This window comes from Stylophora pistillata, chromosome 8, assembly GCF_964205215.1.
Source record: "Stylophora pistillata chromosome 8, jaStyPist1.2, whole genome shotgun sequence".
Lineage (NCBI taxonomy): Eukaryota > Metazoa > Cnidaria > Anthozoa > Scleractinia > Pocilloporidae > Stylophora > Stylophora pistillata.
The window spans coordinates 25,553,419-25,575,478 of NC_142526.1; the positions used below are offsets into that span (position 1 = coordinate 25,553,419).

Below are 22,060 nucleotides of genomic sequence, written 5' to 3' on the forward strand. Positions count from 1 at the left end.
CTGTGTCCTCCACATCAAGGCATCTAACCTGCAAGACAATTATGCCAAAAACAAAATTAGAAGGACTCGCCATTTTCAAAGCAGAAAAATTTCAAGAGAGGATGGTCAGAACAGCAAGCTTGTTTGGTATAAGTGAACTCCTGATCCTTCATAAACCAAATTTATAGAGTTTTCTAGCATTATGTATCATTCTCAATAGACATTCTCATTCTATGGCCTGTTTCTCAGCGTCTCATACTAATGTTATTTGTTTCATCCAGTGTTATTTCCTTCTTGCAGTTAATTTTTACTACAGACAACTGTTTTCTTCCATACAGCTAAATAAAGGTTTGTGAAGGATTTTAGATCAGAACATTCTACACCAGCAACTTATTGGCATCAAGAAGCATAATTGAAATGTTGTTCCAAATTATCCTAATCTCTACCCTAAATAAATTTCTTTTTCAGTTTCCGATTAGATTATGGTGTTACAGTCCTATCCAAACAAATGGTGGCCAGAATTTTCTAAGACAAACATTTGCAAAATTAAACCTAACAGAAGATCTTACAATGCCGGGTTGGTTTATTGGGATCTGGATCCTAAATTACATTCTAGTGCCATTCCTTCACGGGAGGATCGCCCAGTGGAAAATAGTTGTTTTGCTCCGCGTAAACAAGTAACTCACATTCAATGTAGTTCACTCGCGAAGATAGCGTTTTACGGTCGGTTTTAGAATGACCTCCATTCAGGAACTCGAACATTCGGCCGCCATAATGATGGTAAGATTTCAGATTACTCCTTTTAGCCGATTTATTTTCATTTGAACCGGTTTAATTTGCACGTGGGTTTTCAGGCTCCGCCAAATGCCGTGACGCAACAACAACGCCAGTCCGCCGAACAAGTGTTCCTGAATTTTAGAAGATCAAAGTCACCTTACCTGGCATGCAGGCAGATCCTTGGTAATGAATATTGTGATCTCATTTTAATTAACTGAGTTTATTAGTTTAATCAATCACACAATCCCAAAGTCGTCTTTCAGTCTCTCGTGTCTTTTCCATGCATCATAACGGTGGAAATGAGAAAAAAAATAAAACTTATTAACATTTTATTATAAATACTAGCAGAGTCCAGACTGAAGAGTGCTTTTAAAACTAATATAATCAAATCAGTCCTGATTCACAAGGCCATTAGGTGGTTCCAGTAATTGGGATTGCAGGACACAGGAATACTCATAAGTTGCCAATATACCTATTGTTGACATTGTTTGAATTGTTGACATTGTTTGAATTTTGCTTTTTAGTGTATACCACACATGCAAAGTGCTTTTTGTGTGTGCTGATTGGCTAGTTTGAAAGTGATTAGCTAGTAGTATTCACTTCCGGGCAGCTGAAGAGACAAAATCAGGCATCAAGATTTTAGTTTCTAACTATTTTTATAGTTTTTTGGTAGAAATTAACTAGTTTTTTCGGTTCCTCTGTGGTATTCACTAACACAAGTATTCAATTTTAGGGATTTTTGTTCTTTATTACCCTTCCTACTCTTTTACACCTCAGTGTGAAGTCACCACAAAAGACACTTAGATTCACTGTGGTTACTGTTTTATTGTAATTTCTCAATTTTCATACATGGTTTTCAAAGTGGATGTAAATTATCCAAAACTTTTCAAAGTTAGTTTTTTGTCATAAAAAGGACTGGTCTTTTTATTTGTGTAGAGCAAAGCAAGAATGATTATTTGCTGTTTCAAGCTGCCTCAACAATCAAAGAGGCCATCCTTCGTGAGTGGACAATTCTTGAAAAAGCAGATGTGGAATCCTTGAGATCATTCCTATTGACATTTGTGACCCATAAACAAGGGTAAGAAGAACAGAAAGGAATTTCATATGAGTAAAGATCTTTGAAAAGACTGACTGTGAAAGAATGGTACACGAAAATTAAGACTGCTTTGAGGATTCTTTTTCTGTGTATATGTAATATTTAGCAGCTATTACTCTTATTTGCTGGAGACACAGGGGCATGTTGGTATTTATACTCGAATCTATATCAGGAGTTTTGGCTTGAAGTGTTGGCTGTGTTTGTGTGTTGTTGTGTTGTGTTCTTGAACAAAGCACTTTACCCTGAAAGTATCACCTATGGAAACCCCAAGGGGAAAGCTGACTTAGAGAAGTAAATCCCTAGGGGAAAACTAAAAGCAGTGTTAAGGGATAGGGTGTTCGTAATGGATCAGCATTCCATCTGAGAGGATAAGATTAATCCCCAGTTACTTAGTGTTGCAGAAACAGGTTGAGAAGGGGTGTACTAAGCACCAGCAGCTACAGGCCATGTAGCCTCAATTCTGGTCAATTCTCGTCTTCTTTGTTGAATTACCCTTCAGGGCTGTGGTCTAGCAGCGCCTGGTGGCCCCTGGCGCCTTACTTTTGCTCTTGGGCGACTCAGGAATCTTAGTTTTTTCATATAAAGTATATGCTGGGCACCCTGGATTTCACAGTTTCAGAGTACTGGGCTCCCTTCAATTTTTCTTAGAGCACAGCCTTGCCCTTGGACAATTTGTAACTGAATGTTTTATTGTTCCTGAAGTGTTCAAAAGTATGTGAAGGAGCAAGTGTTGCAAGTAGTGGCTGTCATCTGTAAGAGAAGCATAGTAGAAAATTCACACATCATACAAGAATCTCTGCTTAAAGATGTTACGCAGCTAATGACAAGCAACAATAGAGGCATGGTGGGTATAGCTACTGTTAAAAATGAGTATCCATTAGTTTGAGGTGGATGATACAAATTTTTTATCTATTAGTAAGGCTCAGCAGTTTTAATCTTGATGATTGTTTAGAACTTCAAAGAATTCACTTTCATTTCAAATAACTGTCACATTAATTTCTGATGACATCTTGACTGCAGTTAGGCAATTTGTAAAGAAAAACATCCTAACAAATAATAACATTTGAAGATCAAGTTCTAAGTGACTTTTGATTAAAAAACAAATTCTCTTTGTGTCACAGGAAAGGGGTTTTAATAAGAATTTATGCATGGGGGCACCAGGATATCACATGAGGGCAGAGAATCTGCAAGGCCCAGGGACCTTGCTATGGTGGGGGTCCTGGATCCAGGGGTATGCATCCCCATAAAAATTTGAAATTCAACTCCAAAATATGTTTTTTCAGAAGACTGTTATAACTCTTAGACAGTCTTCTAAAAAAAGACAAGGAAAGTACTGCATTTACAGAAAATTTGATGAAGCAGCTGGGAAAGGTCCTGTTCCCAGCAGGCAAATTTGCGTGGTGCCTTGCCCTTAATGAAATCCCTGCAAGGGTATATAAGACCGTGGGGAAGGGAAGGGATAAATACTAACCACTTTTCTATTTTGTGTTACCAATAATAAAAGATTTTGTTTGACAATTTTTTTTTTACACAAGAAAACTTACTTTAGTTACAACCCTAGATGTTTGATTGACATGGTATTAAAATTGTAGTCAGAAGTTACATGTCATTTTAGTTGAATAGTTTAATTCTGCCTGTGTAAGCAGAATTAGCAACAAGAAGATAATATTATGTTATATAATTTAATTTATGGAACACATGCACAAAATATGCAGTCTCGCTCAATTTCATGTCTTTCAAATTTGCTTGAGTTACCGGTATCTGAGATGTTTCACTAAGAGCTTTTTATGGATGAAAAAGGGGTCATTATTTCAAGGTTTTTAGCTAACTATTGGGATATAGTTCTCCTTGTTTGTTAATCCATTTGAAGTTTTCTTCTATGAAGGTTTTGCACATGTACATGATCTGAAGCACTGGAAATGTTATTTACAAAAATGGACAGCTGACCTGACCTTTCTAATACAGAGCTCTGTTTGAGGAAACTGAAGCAGGAATAAGAAAACCATTTTGTGATGTTCCTGTGGAAAATAGGTTTTGATTTTCATTAAGTCTAATCAGAGAATTTCCTATTTTAAAACAGCAAATTCTGGGTTGCATGATTCTACGCGCACTTTTGAATGAGTTCGCCTTCCATACACGTAGCAGTGACATTGGCTTGAGTTGGGAATTTCACATCCAGTGTAAGAAATCTTTTGAGGTATGATAACTTTTAAGATATTTTAACTTAGATCACTTCAAGATTTGGGCAAGCTCCAAGCTGTGTCTGCTTTTGTTGCCAAGGCAAGAAAAATATTTTGGCAACTAAATGTGAAGCTCAAGTCACTGGTTTCGAGATCTGTGCTTAGCTATCATTTTACAAGCTTTAGTCTTTTGTATCAATCAGTGTTTTTGGTATAAAGTTACACAGTAAACACATGCCCTAAATGCTATAAAATTAATTCTTGGTGTCTTTTTAAATAAAGATTTTGCCTCTCTCTCCTTTACTGTCCATTGGTCATTTTATGAACCCCCCAAAACCAATTACCATCCCACTCTTTATTTACAGTGACTAAACTTTAATTTCTGGTGCAGATTTTTAATTTTAGGTCAGCAAATAATAACTTTATAAAAAGTTGTGCTGGGAACTCATTGATTGGAATTTAGAACTCTTATTCTCGCTCCCAAATATCCAGTTTATTTTTATAAAGCTTTTTAATTCTTGTCCAGGACTTCCAGTTGCCATTACTGTATGGGTTTATTCTTTTAAATGTGTTTATGAATTTAGTTGTCTTTTCTCTCACTAAACCAGCTGACATCATGGCCATATTCTTTGATTCTTTAATTCTTCTTAAGCTTTACAGTTCAGTGTAAGTTAAAATTTAAACCTTCTGCTTCACATTTTGGATTAACTGACATGATTGGTGAATTTTTTTTTTTATTTTTTTTATTCTGTCTCGTTAAATTTGTGACGTGTTGTATTTGATCAGGTTCAAGCTCTGCGACAAATCTTCATGCTGGTAGTACAAGCCATGCAGCAGTTCTTGGTGACAGAATTGAATCTCCTTTCAGTACAAGACACTTCTGCTTTAGTGCACTTGACATCTTTAGCTGAACAGATTTTGAGTTGGGATTTTTCAAAGTTTGATATCCTTTTACACTTTGTTATGACTTACTACAGTCACCCTCTATAAAAGTTTACTTCTCGACTGTGTGAAAGCAATCTCGAAGGGAAATTACATTCATTTGTCCTTTGGTCAGAACCAGTTGATTTGTGTTTTGGAATTTAGCTTTGGTAAAAACTACCTGAAAATATTTTTTTTCATAATAAGGAATTTTTTTTTAACCTAGAGTGCTAACTGGCTTTAAGCAATTCATTTCTATAGGATCAAAAAGGAAAATTCACAGTTTGTAGTAAGAACTCCCAAGGTTTTTCATCTTGCCCACTCACAGGCCTAGCCATTCAAAATCCTGTCACTATCAATTCTGATGATGATGAAGACAACTGTGATGATGAATGGACTTCCTTAACTAGTGTACGTCACAGAAAAAATCTTGTGTCAGGGGAAGCAGCAGCTGTGATCCTGTTTAGACCAGGTACTTCTTGGAGAGAGCTTATCTTTGATCCTGCTCTGGTGAGCTTGTTTTGCAAGGTACTGTTCATAAAGGAGTAGGGAAAAACAGGCCTGATGTCTTCACTGGAAAATGTGTAGTGATTGTCATCATCTTATGTTTCCTTTCTGGGAAAGTGATGTGAGCAAAAATCTGTGAACTCATCTGTTGTCTTACTGTAGATTTGTTTTGTAATGAGATGTCAAGTGTTGTAGAACAGTAAATCTACAATCTACAAATTGGCTTCACTGTGGGTTGTTTACCCAAATTGGATGCCTAAAAAGGAAAGAGGGAAACTGAATTAAGGAATTTTGCACTCTAGTATTTCTATGCCCTATAACCTGTTTTTCTTATTGTTTGGTTGTTTCAAGTCTTCTATATCACCCCATAAATGGAACTGGCAGCCTGCAACATAGTCACACTTTGTTTAAGCCCAAAAAGGATTGAATTGCACTATAAGAAGTTATCTTGATTGAAAATCTCAAGTAGTCAGTTAGTATTTACTTCTTAATATTCAAACTTGTGGTATGTTACAATTTAGTTTTTGTTTACCAATGGGTAACCTCTATTAAACAAATGGCTTTGTCTTACCTGCTTAACCTTGTCAGTGGTAACATGGAACCCACAAGTTTAACCTTTAAACTCCCATGAGTGACCAAGGCAGAATTTCTCCTTACAATATCAATATGATATCAAGCAGACAAGTAATGAGAATAAAAACAAATATCATTAAAGGGATTATTTGTTGACCCAATATTAAATTCACCAAACTAACTTCATAAAAATTGTATGGCAGTCAGTAAGAGGAATTGATTGCTAGATCTTGGGAGGGAAAGGGCTAGCTATATTACAATAAGACCTTCTGAATCAGTATATTTCATGCTTCTTTATCCAGACTCATAAATTGTCAATTAACTACATAGATCATGTAATTACTTGCTGCTATCTGTAAATGCTACATATTCTCAATAGCTTCAGCTAACGATGCAGGCCAATGATGAAATATGCCACCACTGTGGGCAGTGCTTAATCCAGCTTGCCTCCCTCTCTGGTGAGGTATTTCAAGATACGCTGTCGCAAACACAATACCTATCTAATTTTGTGGAGGGATTTCTACAAATCTCAAAAAGGTGTAGTGTTTGTTCTTCTTCTCTGGCAACAACAATAACAACTTTATTGTACTCTTTATCAAGTTTTTGCTATGTATTAAATAAAATAAAATAATTGATTACTTTAATTATTTGTGATAACAAGAGGGTACCTGCACCATTGATTTACAAAGCAATTTAAAAATGACAGGGAGCTGGATTAAGTGTAGAAATTAAATAATTATTAAATAATTATTTGTAGCATAGGTTCTGTATGGTCAGCTTAAATGCAAATCACACAGACATCATATACTACTTATTTTCTAGCTGATAGACATTGTGGTGCAATTATGTACCTGTGTATAGAATGTGACTGAAGTCAGATGTGTGTCTAATTTGAAGTTTTTTTATTTTTTTTACAAAATAATGTAAGTTCTACAATCTTGTGGTACTGTACAATTATAGAGTAAGTCTAAATCAAAGGAAAATTGGTAATCGAAATTTGTCTGTATTAGTTACGTTGAGCATCTTATGCTGACTGTTTGTCTATGTTAGTAATACTTAGGTTTTTAATACTCTATTGATTGGTGTTTCTCCTTAAGCTTGGAGATGAATGGACAAGCAGCATTGTGCCTTGGTAGCATTGTGAACCGTCTTCTTTGTGTTTTTCCTATTTATGCCATCACGGCTTTACCCATTGAGACACTAAGACTGTTTGGAGAATCCATGACTGACCTGACATGTTCCTTTTTACAAGCTGTTGCAAAAGAAGAAGAGGTTTGCCACTCAACATTTTTTTGTTCCTTCTACATTTTTACCCCTCCTCCTGCTATGTGATTTTTATTGTTATAACATAAAATTCTCTCCAATTTTACATACAAAAATATATAAAATATCAAAGGAGAATTACTAAATAAATCAAATCTTGGGAGTTACAGGGTTAAACTGCATTAATTGTTCTCTATGTCTATGTCCAAAAATTTGCTCTTGTAGCTTGAACTTTCTTTTTTTTTAAGCACACATCTCTAAACCAATCTCTTACTTGACTATGCTCATTTTGCTCTCAGCTGAACACGGAAGACACAAGCTATATAGAAGCTGTAGAACAATTCTTGGAAGGATGGGCTAGCCTATTGGAGCAGTCGGGACTGTTTCCAAAAGGAATATTCAGTGACAGTGCCACTAAGATATTAAACTGCTATGTTCAGTGTCATTTGGCTGCTCCAGATGGTTTGCGTGGGACATTTTCCTATCAGATTGACAATGGAATTCACCTTGATGAGATCTGTGATCTGGATAGTGATGACAGAGAACTCTTTGTTGATCAGTTGTGTACTATTGGCAGCTTTGGTCGTCTCATACCAGAACATGCTCTTAACCTTCTTACAAAACTCCTAGAAAGTAGAGCTGATCAGTTTGAAAAGTATCTCTCCACTATCCAGTATTCTACAGGTATTTAGTCAAGCTTCTCATCCATCAATAAACCAGACAATCATTTAGTTGCTCTTTAGGTCCTTAGGTGAGTTATTTGATTAGTCAATTATAAAGTTAATACTGAGTAACCTAGCTATTAAGTGGTGATTCAGTTTGTCAGTAAGTTAGTCTGTTAGTCAGTCAGTCATTCACTCGTTCAGTCAACTTACTTGAGAGCGGTACTGTAATCAGTGGCTTAGTTGGTTGGTCAGTCAGTCAGTTGTAATTGCCCAGTCACACAGTTAGTCAGTTGTTTGGTTAGTCACTAAGTCAGTCAGTCAGTCAGTTAGCCAGTCAGCCAGTTAGCCAGTCAGTCAGTCAACCAGTCAGCCAGTCACCTAGTCAGCCAATCAGCCAGTAACCCAGTTACTCAGTCAGTCAATTAATCATTTAGTCAGTCAGTAAGTCAGTTAGTTAGCTATCCCATCTGTCAGGTAGTCAGTTGGCCAGCCAGCCAGCCAGCCAGCCAGCCAGTCATTAAGACAATCAGTCAATCTAAAATCAGTCAATCAACCAACAATCAATTCATCAAGCTATTAATCAATCACTCAGTCGCTAATTAAATTCATTAATCAAATAAACAATCAGACAACCAACATAATGATTAATTGGTTAGTTACTGGAGTCTACTCCTTTATCACATTTACATCTGGTTATACTTTTTTGTAGGTCCTTTACCCTCTGGCTTTCCCGGCATGGATAACCTTTATGAAGACCTTCATTGGTTACTTCTAATTTCTGGCTATTTTCTTGCTGATGATAGCAATGGGGAGAAACCACTTATTCCAAAAGAAATTATATCATATTCATCAAGTTTAGAAAGTCATGTTGATGTGCAGGCTACTTTTCAGTGTCTCTGTTCATTGCGAAACCAAGGTAAGTGGTGCATGAATTCCAATAAGGTGCAGCCTTCTTCCCATATAAGCAGTGAAAACAACAACAGCATGAAATCTGGTTCACTGTTATAATCAGTCTACAGGTACATGTACTGAGAAAATAGATCCTTATTTAATTGGGCAGAATGATCATTGTCAAAAGAACTGTATTTTATTGATAAATGTTGTTATGTTGCATCTTTTTTAAAATATTGTATGCTAAATTTTCAGAATGAACATCCAGCAAAAAGCTCCTCAGATGATAGAGATTATTTATATTGGAGATCTTGAGTGGGAAAAGGGTTAAAATGTATTGTAGAAGGAATTAAGGAGGAGTTCGAGCTAGTCTATTAATATACATGTGATCTGCTAGATTCTGCCATAGGTAAAATTGCACTTTAAAGTGTTGAAGATATTAGACCCTTTTAACACAGAATTTTATCAACTTTTGTTAGAAATGAATAAAGGCTGATGGTTTCGAAAGAAACTGTTTGGGGCTGCGTCGGTGGGGGTAACGAAATAATTTGGATATATCAACAAAGTTGAAATGGTAAATTGGCCACCGTAACGATTACAAAAGCTGACGTTTCGAGCGTTAGCCCTTCGTTACGGTGGCCAATTTACCATTTCAACTTTGTTGATATATCCAAATTATTTTGTTAGAAATGTTTTCAACTTTTGTTCCTCGCTTTATCAACTTTTCATTTGTCACTTATCTCAAACCATCTCCATGAGAGAGTGATGCTAAGAGAGTGAATTCTCCATAGAGTCCATTTCCCCAAGAAATTCCTCCATCAATTTACTAACATCTAATTTCTTCTTACGTTATCACCCTCACATATCACACATTTAAGTCATTAGAGTAAAGGAGTTGATCACCAACTAGGAAAGCTCTCAACTGTTAAACAGATTCTCCTTTTCAGCACCTTGGAAAATTTATGGAGAATAATATGTAGAATATGAACACTGATTTTAGGGTTTAAGTGCTTTGGTGTTCTTGGAATCTCATAGAACGAGTTAAGACATTTTTAGATATTAGACTATCGCCAGCTTTAGTTGGGTCCTCTCTTGGATTTCCCTATGAATGTTTTTTTTTTCCTATCACAGGGAATGCTGACAGTATACAGGACTATTCCAGAGTTGATCCAGTTGTGAGACTCGTGTCGGTCATCTTCCGCTTGGCAAACCTGGAGAAACAGGCTTTAGGATCTGGTTTATCAGAACTGTTAAGCCCCCAGGTTGGGCGGAGTATTGTCTGGTGCCTGAGGCATTGGGCTAAGTCGTATCTGTTACCAGATGAGAAGGACTATGACAAGCTTAGCGTGTCTCTTATGTCTGTGTTTGGAACATGCACTGATGGTGGAAAGTGGACATTAGGATTCCTACTGGATAAAGTCAGGACCAATTTATCGGGATGGTCTGCGGAGTCGCAGATTGTCGAGGACGCTGCTCTGTTGCTGTTAAGCTTAGTGGACAGCAAAAACAGGTAAATGATACACGTTTGGAGATGACGTAATCTCAATGACCAATCAGAGCAAAGGAAGGTGTTCTAAGGAGCCAATTAGAATTAAGGAAAAACAAAGGGCGGGAAAACGCGGGTGCGCAATTAGCGCTTTCACCCCTAAGAGTGTCTGGCTTCTAATTTCTCCCTGCAGTATCGCCCTTGAATCAAATGCAAAGGTTGCGAGAATAAATGAAGTGATCACCAATTAAAGTGGCTCCTCGTTGTCAAAAACATTCTCCTTGTCAGTGCCTTAAGAAATGTATAGAGAACGGTATGGAGAATATGCATACTGATGTTAGGGTGGAAATATTAAGGGTTACATTCTGTTTGTTGGAGGGTGGCGCATCTAGACAAATCACTCAGCGACATAAATCGAAAACAAAGCCATCACAAATTACTTGTGACACTCAATGGGACATGCCTTGTTATCCTTCAAGAAAAAGTGTGGATGCCATCACAATCTTTCAATGTATAATTACCCCTCTCTCGATTGGCAATTGTATTTTTGCGAACGAATGTTCATTGTTGACGAGTCTTCTGATTTCTCTTACCGTTTTGTTGATTTACAATATAGGGCAGAAGTGGCTATCTCGTTCGACAGTCTTTGGCTCCTAGCACAAGAACACATGTCTAAAACTTCTGTACTGCACGAACTTCCACCTGAAGTGTTGCGGTACCTTACACAGGCTCTTGTGCTGGCTGGATCAGTCGGGGACGATACTGCTGCGAGAAAGAAATACTTAGATCAAGTGAGTAACTTATTTACTAAAAAGTGTAAAAAGTGCTTGCACTATCTCATTTATCAAGATCATTGTTGAGTTAGAAATGTGCCAAATCTTGGCCAGATGTGATGGTTTTTTGTAACATAGTTTTCCTCGTAAAAAACCGCGTTAGATGCGAAGCAAATCTAAAAAAAGTACCTTATAGATGACCGCGAAGATGGATTCTTAAATCTTACAATTATGATCTGTGAACGGTAAGTGTGTAGGTTATCTTCAAAGGTAGACTACAACGAAGGCAGCTGGTTGTAAACGGAGAGCAATATTCTTTGTTCTGACTAAGTTCCAAACTATTGTAGCTCTCGTACGCCTTTTCCAGATGGTTTTGAGAATACCCACCTTTACTTAGAAAAAATTGGCCACTGGACCATTGCTTTATTTACCTTCTTCCTCTCTTCTATCATAAAGCAAGACCTTTTCGACATTATTGACCTTAGCAGTCCATAGGACGCTTTTTACCCATGAGCGCAATTTGCAGCCTAGCTGACTACTGAGTTCTCTGTAGCTTAGTTCCGGCTAGAGAATAGGAACTTACTGCCGCTTGAATCCCCACAGAGTACTCGAAAGTTTTAATATTACCTCACGCTTTTGAAAAACTTCGTATGTTCTTTTATGGGTAATGACCGGGGTAAAATCTAACCATCTGTCTCTCCTACCGATTATAGCTTCTACAGACCCTACAGTCGCACTTCCTAGGCATTTGTCACCAGCCAGACTTTACTAAATTGTCCCAAAAGGAACCAGTACGAAGCCAGATGCAGTGTTTGTTAGAGTCCTTCAGAGGAGCAGCTTTGGCGGCAAATCGACACAGTGCGAACACACTTTTCAACTATCTCCTTCCTGTGCTCTCGAACTGTGTGCCCCTGGTTAATGTGTATCAGAATTGTCCCGAAGTAGTTGTTCTGGTTTTTGAATTGTTTGTGGATGTAGTCGACTCCCAAATTGCTTATATTGAGGAGGTGTGTTGGTTCAGTTACGTGTCCCTATTGATATCTAAAAGCTCCCGTAATTTGTGTAGACTTAAGTCCTTTTCACGAGAGCCCGGAAAACTGGCCTAAGAACCCAGCTAGCCCGTTGCGTGAAACGGAAATGTCAGTTCGGTTAACGAAATGAGATTAATTTTTCAAGTTTCTCCTCGTTAAACGGGCCCGAGAGCAAGCCCGGTTTATCGTGCCGTCATTGAGAGGTAAAAAAAAAAAAATATATATATATATATATATATATGTATAAAAAGGTATGACGAAGGTATAAATACCCACAAAGGAAATCTATGGGTCATGGGTGACAGCATAAACTGAGTTCTAGTGTAGTTTTATGGCAAAACTTACTTAGATCGCAGTTAAACTAGTATTATTCTTTTCGCCGGGGCACTTGCCAAAGTTTCTTCAAAGACTTTGAGATGCAAAGTTGTTCGTTCTGCTAACAAAACCTGTTTTTTCTTTTTTTACTGAATTGTCTATCTTTAGCATGAATTACCAAGACTTTATGAAGTTTGTTTGGGGCTTGTTCAGACGTATGGGAAATGCAACCTGGGTAAGTACTTTGAAATTTTAATGGAGGGTCATTCAAGTACTGTGCAGCGCTTTGATTAACTAGCGCATCATCGACTCCACCTTGGTTTTATCATGCTTTAATTGACTCGTGACCAATGTTTTTATAGGAAAAATAAGTGAGGATTCGCTGGAAGAAGAGGAGCAACTGAACGATCTTCTTCTCTTGATAAAACTCCTTTCCAGCTTGCTGTCCAAGGATAACCTCGATTTTGGCTCGGGTAAGAAAACATGCATTTAGTGTAGCTGCTCTAAAGAGTGAAAGAATTTCTCGGAAAGCTCAATTTTGAAGGAACAGGTACTTTTCACCGTTGACGAAAATTGACGTTAAGAAAGATGTTAGCTATTTTTGTCATAGGGAGACTGAGGAAAAAATGAGTTCCTTCAATTATTTAAACCCCAGCTCTTCTAGTTTCTCTGCAAGTGAGCTACAGAGAACCCTTTCCGTGAGCTGAGCTGAGCATTGGCAGTTAATGGGAAGTCGGTCACGAATCTCGCTGCTCTGCGTTGTGTACTTCTTTTCGTTTTATTTGTACGTTCCAGCCTGCTACAGCCCTATGAGACAGACTTCACATACATTTGTAGTCATGTGAACCTGACTCCCAGCATCAGAACTACATCTCGCTGGGAAGAACTAGCAGTTTTCTGGCAGAACAGACTCAAGAAGCATTCCGCCATCTTGAAATTTCCGTGTCGATCAAGTAATTATTGTAAATGTAATTTTTGTAATCAGACACTTAATCATGACATGACACTTAACATAATGAAGTACTACCCACAAATAGCAGAGCTAGTCTCGGCGGGCAGTGTGTAGACGCTAAAACATCTTAAATAAATTTCGGCTCAACAAAAGATTCAATAAATATACAAGAAACAGAAATTGAATATTAAATCATTAAAGCAGAAATGACAGTACGAGATAAAAATACAGAAACAGAAACACATGACAATAAATAGAAGAATACATAAGTTATACACTACTATTAACTGGATTTAACTTTCGACACATCATTGATTATTCGTTCTACGTCAACATAACTATCCTAAACTTGAAGATCTTGAAATAATATTGTTGTTATCTTTTTCTTGAAAATATGTTTTGGAAGATTCCTTAAGTTTCCTGGGATGCTATTCCAAATTTTACAACCAATCCTTGAGAATGAGTTTTTTGTTGAATTAGCCCAGAACAGTTTATGTAATAGTTACCGGCTGATGAAGATCGGGTATTATGATTGTGTATTTGGTGGGAAAGAGTGAACAAACCAGAAAGATTAGGAGGGGTTAAATTGTTATGTACATCATGCATTAAGAGAGAAGAGAGTTTAACGTAAAGCATATTAATTGGCATAATATTAGCCGATATAAAATAAAGAATGGCGTGTGAATTATAGTTGGCAAAGTTCATTAATCGCACAACCCTTTTCTGGAGTATCAATATTTTTCCATATGAGACTTATCTGCTTGGCCCCAAGCTACAAGGCCATATGATAAATAAGGATAATTGAGTGATCTATATATATTTAGTAATGTCGAATAGGGTATCAAGTGCCATCTTCCTCAATCTTCTGTTTTTGTGTGGAGATGTTTCGCTTAATCCTGGCCCTGGCGTAACGCATCCACGTGCAGTGTGCGCTAAGCCTGTTAAATCCAACCAAAAGGCTATTCATTGCGATTATTGCGATGGTTGGCACCACGCACGATGTTGTAATATTAACAATCTTGTTTACGACGCCCTGGCCAACAGCTCATGCATGTGGATATGCTGTGACTGCGGTCTTCCCAGCTTCTCAAGCTCCCTCTTTGATTCCAGAAGTGAAATATTGTCCAGTAACTTTTTCTCGCCCCTCGAGGATATTACATCAACTACCCGCTCCTTAAAATTCGATGGAACGGCAAACGACGGCCAGCCTTGCGCCTCATCAACTCCTTGTAGACATCCGTCAACTTCGCGAAGTGATGGTAAGGGCTTCACTCCAACACAATCACACAAGAATGGTCAGGCACCACAATGCACCTACGTTACGAGTGCTGTCGTTAAACTGTTGCAGCTTGTGGAGCGTTTCGAAGCGGTTGGATTTTCATCTTGTGGTTGCCACATACAAGCCAGATATTATAAATGCTAATGAGACCCACATCGATAATTCGATTCTCTCATCGGAAATCCTTGGTGGAAACTACTCGATTTTTCGAAAAGACCGTAATCGTAATGGTGGTGGTGTACTAATAGCTGTTTCCAACAAATTGATAGCGACCCACGAAAGTAATCTGGACTCAAACTGGGAGGCGCTTTGGATAAAAGTACATGTCATGGGAAGTAAACCACTCTTCATAGGATCCATTTATAGGGCACCAAATTGCGCTGTTGAACCCTTGGAGTGCCTGGACCAAACTTTGTCCAGACTTACAGCGAAATCTCTCCCAAATAGAGTACTAACCAGTGATTTTAATCTGCCAGATATCCTCTGGGACGAAGAAGATGGATATTCGCTAAAACCTAGCCCCGCCTGTGGTATAGCAGTAAACGCCAAGGTGCTTGATATTATAAACGACCACTCTATGTTCCAGCACGTGAAACAATCTACACGCATAGGAAACATTCTTGATTTAGTACTCACAACGAACCCAAACCTGGTAAAGAATGTCCAGATAGTTGATGGCATGAGCGATCACGATGCAGTGATTGTGGATGTAACTCTGAAACCGTCAATTGATAGAAAACAATCCAGGAAAGTTTTCCTGTTTAATTAAAAAGGGCGACATAGATTCGGCTAGGAACGATTTAAAAATGCGCATAGACAATTATCTTACTAACAACCCAAAAGATAAATCAGTTGATGAAAACTACAAATTTCTAACTGAAACAATTTTTGAGGTGATGAAAGAGCACTTTCCTCCAAAGAAGCTGGGATCACGATGGAATGTACCAAGGATGAATGGCTCAATTAAGTGTATAATACGTAAGAAACAGTCCCTATATAACAAGGCACGTAAATCAAATAGCCAAGCTAACTGGAAGAAGTTTAAAGATCTGCGCAAAGCAACTAAAAAAAGGTTGACTCGCATACCATAAGTACCTATCGGACCTCCTAAAGACCAATGAGATGGACCTTGAAACTCGTAGACCGACGATGACCAAACGATTTTGGACCTTTATTAGATCAAAAAGGCGAGATAATGTTGATGTCGCCCCTCTGGAAATCAACAGTGATATCGTAACTGACAGTCGAAAGAAGGCTGATTTGCTGAATAATTATTTTAAGTCTGTTTTCACCAAAGAAGACCTGCAAAACATGCCCCCAGAAATTGCCAGCCCATATGATGACATACCTCCGATCCACTTTAGTACGGCGGGAATAACGAAACTTCTTCAGAAGGTAGACTGCAAAAATGCTAATGAACCTGATAGAAGTCCTTGCTTCATATTGAAGCAGGCTGCTGTTGAACTCGCTCCCTTTCTACAGTTTCTGTTTACGCAGTCGCTTCACACAGGCTCAGTTCCTCGGCTCTGGCTCAAAGCGACCGTTGTACCCGTACACAAGAAAGGTAATAGAGGGCAAGTGGACAACTATCGACCGATCTCTCTTATGTCGGTTCCCTGTAATATTATGGAACACATTATTTTTCACGAAATGATGTCTCATCTTGATTCAAGTCAAGTACTGGTCAACTATCGACTTGGCTTTAGGAAAAAATTGTCATGTGAAACCCAGTTATTTTGTACAGTAGAAGAAACTGCTCGTTCCCTTGATAAAGGTGAGCAAATTGATTTAATAATCATGGATGCCAGTTCTTTCAGGGATCCCCCAGGGGACGGTTCTTGGCCCCCCATTTGTTTCTCCTATATATTAACAACCTCGGAGAAAATTGTACCTCTAGGATGCGTCTTTTTGCTCGTGATACTCTTATCTACAGCACTATTAAGTCCCATAATGATGCCACTAAACTGCAGTTAGATGTAACAGCACTTCAGGAATGGTCTCAGAAATTGCAAATGAAATTTAACCCCGACAAATGCCACGTCTTAACAATATCGAGGAAACAAAATCCTGTTGAGGCTAGCTACGTCACTTAGTTTTCTCCGACGAAATCTAAGCAGCTGCCCCGAAGGCGTGAAAGAGGCGGCCCACAAAGCCCTCGTGACGCCTCACGTGGAATACGCCAGCTCGGTTTGGGACCCACACCTAAAGAAACATGTCAAACAGATTGAGGGGGTGCAAAGAAGAGCCGCGCGCTTCGTTAAAAACTGCTACACTCGGGAACCAGGAACAGTCACAGATTTATAGAATGAATTAAACTGGATACCCTTGGAGGTACGAAGAACAATCTCGCGGCTGACCTTATTCCACCAAGCAATTCATAGTGATGGCGGCCTGGCCCTTCCAAACTATCTTATGAAACGTGGCAGACATTTAAGAAACTCTCAGAACAAGTTTATCGAACTACAGCCACATACCGAGACTTATAGAAATAGCTTTTTTTCTAGAGCTGTGAAGGACTGGAACGCATTACCGAACTATTTTTTTAATATTAAGTCTGCAGATCTTTTTAAGAAGGCCTTATTTGAGTATTTTATTTAATGTTAACTTTTTGATATTGTGTATAACTGATGCTGTGTAATTTTTTTTTTCCGTTTTACCTTTTAATGAAATTTCCCAATTTATTTAGATGTCTTGCGTGATGGCAAACCCTTTGCAGGACTAAAATTTTTTTAATAAAGGTTGAATAAAGTCGATTTAATCTGTTGGCTTGACTGACCCTCCCTCCATGTGATCCCTTTCAAATTCATCTCCCCCCCCTCAAGCGTTAATACTGAATGACTGGTCACTCAAGGCTTCCAAATATGGTGCGTTATGACATTCAAACCATCTGCTTTATCGACAGGTGAAGACCAGAAAGTGACACCGTCTGACTTGGCGTTCTATGGTCTTCATGTTATCATACCTCTAATGTCCCCAGAGGTTCTCGAGGTAAGTTCCTTTGCTTTGCGATCTCCTGCCTTTTTCCAGATTGACTCCCTTTATAATCAATCACGCAATTAAGACAATAAGTTTTAAAGCTACCCAATAGCGTTCTGTTACTAATTAGCTTGACTTCAATAACGGCTGGAACCTCGATCAAACACGAAGGCGTCAATTTAACGCTACCGGCATTTTTTGTAAATTGGCAGGTTTGCTCAGGCGTTTGTATGAAGCCGGCCTTTAATCGGGTAACAAGTTTTGAGATCTGTGTCTAACGGGAGATGTGCGAATTAATGTCTTTGAAAAGTTACCAACCACTCTGTCAGTCTGTCAGTGAACATGAGTTGGAAACTTCTGACGAACTTTACTGTTTCAGTTTCCAATACTGTGTACAGAGTTTTTCAAGCTGACGACCTATGTGTGCGAAATGTACCCTGAAAAGATGTCTGTTCTGCCAGAGGAGCTGTTCAAGAGCCTCATGGCTTCATTAGAAGTGGGACTGACAAAGTATCCTTCTCTACTAATAAGGTCACGAGCTTACTGGTAATCACTTCTGGGGCTTATTCCGGTTTAATTTAGTTTGACGTCGGAAGGAGTATTGCCACTTCTCCTGAATAAGGTACTAGTTTACAACTCTTCCGATTGTTGTTCCTTGACTGTTTATCCAGTTACGGTGCCGATGTCACAAAAATGTCCTTAGAGGCTCTTTCTTCGTTAGCAACCTACTGCTTTGACGAGACGCAGAAAAATGTGAGGGTACCCATTCACGAGGTTCTTCAGCATTTCTTGAAGGTACTGCATGGTGGTAGTTTATGACGGTGACACGGAGTGTTGGTCAGCCTTTGTTTAAAATGTGCCGGCACCTTCAAGATCTGACTTCCGGTTAATCTCTGCAACTGCTATAGATACTCTTGTGGACTATATAACCCTCTAACTCCCAGCATCTGATTTTTGTTTCTCCCTTCTAGCTGCTATACATGTGTAGCAGCTAGAATTTGTAGAATTTGGTGTTAGATCAAGAGAACTACTTCTACCTGTTAAGTTTGAGTATTCTCATTACCTATTTGTTGGATAATGTGTGGATGTTGAAGGGAGAGGTTACATGTCAATCACTCCTGGGAGTTAAAGGGTTAAAGAGAATCCTTTGTCATATCAAGATAACACCAGCCCCGCCCCCCCCCCCCTAGCTGATAAATTTTTCAATTCTCGCCATCTATTTGCTTGATAATTTATCGATTTTGTTAAAAGAAGTTACAAGGGAATTTCCATGTGAGTGAAAGGCACTCGAGGCGACAAGTTTCCTTCCTTACTCCTTGTTAAATGTTTTAGCATTTTCATATCCTTTTTTCAGTAGCATTCTCAGTTATTTTCTTCTCCTTCTTCTCTAAGCTCATGCCAGTCAAGTTGTTTTAAACCTTGACAATTTCCCAACAGTAAGTCCTCGACTGTTGCACCTCGTGCTGTCATATGCATGTGTCACTGTGAATCGCTTCAACCGTCGCACAGCTCTTTCAACTTGTCAGTGTATTAATTCATCCTTGTTTATTTTTGGACAGACTCTGTTTGATATGCTTCTTCTAAAGTCATTTGACATGGATTTGCTTCAACCAGCAGCGGAAGCCTTTCTTGCTTTGATTTGTTGTCATCAGGTGATTTTGAAGTCCTTTTAGTGTTGGCTATTCTTGATCTTCTTTTTTAACTTCAATTTCAAACACATTTCATCTTGCAATAATGCGTTTTGTGCCAAGATTTGTCTTTAGAATATAGTATCTTCACCGCGCGCCGTGGAGGTCCTATGTCTCTCACATGTAAAGATATTAATGTCGTCAAATCAACACGGCGTTTTTTTAGCTCGATTTAAGGCTTCTTTGCTTTACCAGCTTTTCCGGTATCGAGTTCAAGAGTGTTAAAAAAGTTTTTTTCGGTAAGAGAAAATGCGCTATCGCCATGTCAGAACTTTGAAATATCTCCATAGTTGCAGCTTACCTGCGGGTGATCCCTTCATTGCCACCGGTAATTGATTTTTTTCCTTCTCGCGCTAAATGTTCGCTACGCTCACTCGTGAAAGATACCATTAGCACTCTAAGGTAGGATTCGAATACCAGTGCCGTCATATCATATCATTTCCATTCTCTTTACTGTTCAGATGTATTATACCGAGTTGGTGCGTAGCCTTTTGGCGCAACAGACGGACCAAGTTTTAGGTCAGCGACTTTTAGACGCCTTCAATCAACTAACTCCGAGCAACATGAAGTTATCACTGGACAGACTCAACAAGATGCAATTCAGGAAAAGTCTGGACTTGTTTCTTAGGAGTGTCAAAGGTTTTCTTTGCGTCAAATAGAAACTTCTTTGATAAAGTAAAAAAAAAAAACATGCGCAGATTCTGCATGTGCAGGTACATGTCAATTCGCCGCTGAACATACCATTTACAGCGGTTCATATCACCGACCAGCTTCATATTAGCCCGCGCTTTCGCACCATGGGAAAACTAAGAGGAGCTGGGAAGGAGTTAAGAAAACATCTGCCAGCCTACCCTTCCTCTGATGACAGTATGAAAGCTTGGGGGCAGGAAACCAGAAAAGCATTCCTTTCCTTCAGCACACTATCGCGCTGCACAATTATGCTTAAAAAAAAAAAGAGAAAAGAAATCACGCGTGGTACAACTTAATAATTGCGTGATGTTTGAAATTTTAGCTTTCAACTTAACCGAAATCCACTATTTAATAATGGTAAACGCCACAGTGTACACTATTGAGTTATGGATGCACTTGTGAGGTTTGCTAAGCACTCGAGAAGCTAGTGTCGCTCTTGGCTATCGCCTCGCACGACTCTTACGCTTGTTTCGTGCTTAGCAACCTCCCGCTTGCATCCATAACTCATTAGTGTACGTTGTGGTGTTTACCATTTGTTATATAACATAACATTGATACATTGTAGCAAAAGAGTTTTCTGTTATTTAACAAGTGTTACGTGACCAGAAATAACAAGCGCGCGCGGAAAACTAGTCTTTGCATTTGCTCACGTCAGCAGCATACGCCCATGGGCAAATGGTGAACGCTGAATTGACCAATCAGAGCGCGCACTTTACTTTGGTTATGTTCTAATATCTTATCAATTTTATTTTGAGATATTTTAAAATTACCAAGAGGAAATCTAGACCTATAGTGTTCGATTCACAAGTGGCGACAATTCAGAAAAGTTTTCTAAGTTGTACATATATTGTAGTGGTTTGAAAAAGGCAAAACACGGGAAATATATATTTTTATTTATTTTCAAATTGACAGTTAACTTAGTGGTAAACGGTGAATAACCCAATTATCTCATCGCCGTTGTGATGTCTAAGACGGGCATAGACTTGCGTGTTCCAATTGTGTCTAAAGTCATTGTTTCTTGATTAAGAAGGTTTACATGCTCCTCTGTTGTTGTTTGATTTGGGTGCGTACAGATTTTGAATAGTTGCGAATTTTCCTGAAAACGTCAAAGTAGATCTTATTTGAGTTACCCTTACAGATTGATAGAATCCTTTTCACTGAGCCAACATTCTCTAAGGTAAGATTTGCCTTGGCGGTCGTATTTTTTTTTTTGCGAGAAAACTGCGTAAGTACAATAAGTGGCAAAGTTACCTGGCACACCTCCCTTTTAATAGACGGTCGACAATTCTCCACTCAACAATAGAGACAAGAAATCTCATAATTCATCTGTCGTGCCTTAACATTGTCGCAAAAAATTAGTAAGAATTTTTCTAACACTAGGCAACACTGAAATGGTGGAGAGGGTGAGATAAATCAAAATTATAGCGAAAAAATGAAAAAGGAGTAAGGCGTGCCAAGACTTGCCACGCTTTGGAGGATGATATGTTGTGTGAAGCACATGAAGTGGTTCTTTCCAGAAAAGCAAGTGCAACATCCAAGGTTTTCATGCGCCAGTGTATGCGTAAGATCCTTGGGAAGAAATCTGCTCCACTTCAGTCCAAGGTGTAACCTTTGCGTCCTGGTTCAAAAGCGCAGAGCAAAGGATGGTAGGAGGGAAGATAAATTTCCTGTAGTCACTCAGTGGTACAGCAGGTCTCTGAAAGCCTGCCTGAAAGAAGTAACGGACAGATAAGCTATTGCCCTCACCTTCGAAGCGAGGCTAAACTCAAAATCAGTCGTATAGTAATGTTTTGTATACATAGGCAAACAGAAATTTGATTTTCAATTTGGTGGCTTTGCAATTACTCTCGTTTAAAGTAGAGGCTTTGGGCAGCTTGGAAATGGATTGACAGAAAGCTAACTTTTAAAGTGCAGACAAACCAAAGTCTTAATTTATCCTGCGGTTCATCCCGAATCAAAGTTAAGACGAGATCTTCGTTGAAAAAAGACAAACACGTTAACTTAATTGAATCGTATTT

The 22,060-nt window shown here is 38.6% G+C and overlaps 1 protein-coding gene across 1 annotated transcript; it reads left to right on the forward strand.

The window, feature by feature from the left end:
- The first annotated feature begins 626 nt into the window (after positions 1–626).
- Positions 627–21,084, forward strand: LOC111335290 (exportin-4). Its single transcript, XM_088731043.1, has 21 exons — positions 627–759; positions 834–939; positions 1,693–1,834; positions 2,555–2,696; positions 3,933–4,049; positions 4,819–4,970; positions 5,364–5,481; positions 6,413–6,570; positions 7,131–7,305; positions 7,596–7,980; positions 8,671–8,877; positions 9,984–10,362; positions 10,955–11,129; positions 11,825–12,118; positions 12,626–12,692; positions 12,820–12,930; positions 17,591–17,676; positions 18,044–18,174; positions 18,336–18,459; positions 19,224–19,316; positions 19,814–21,084. The coding sequence occupies exons 1-21, from the start codon at positions 715–717 to the stop codon at positions 20,009–20,011; spliced, it is 3,405 nt and encodes a 1,134-aa protein (XP_088587169.1). The 5' UTR covers positions 627–714; the 3' UTR covers positions 20,012–21,084.
- Positions 21,085–22,060: the final 976 nt, after the last annotated feature.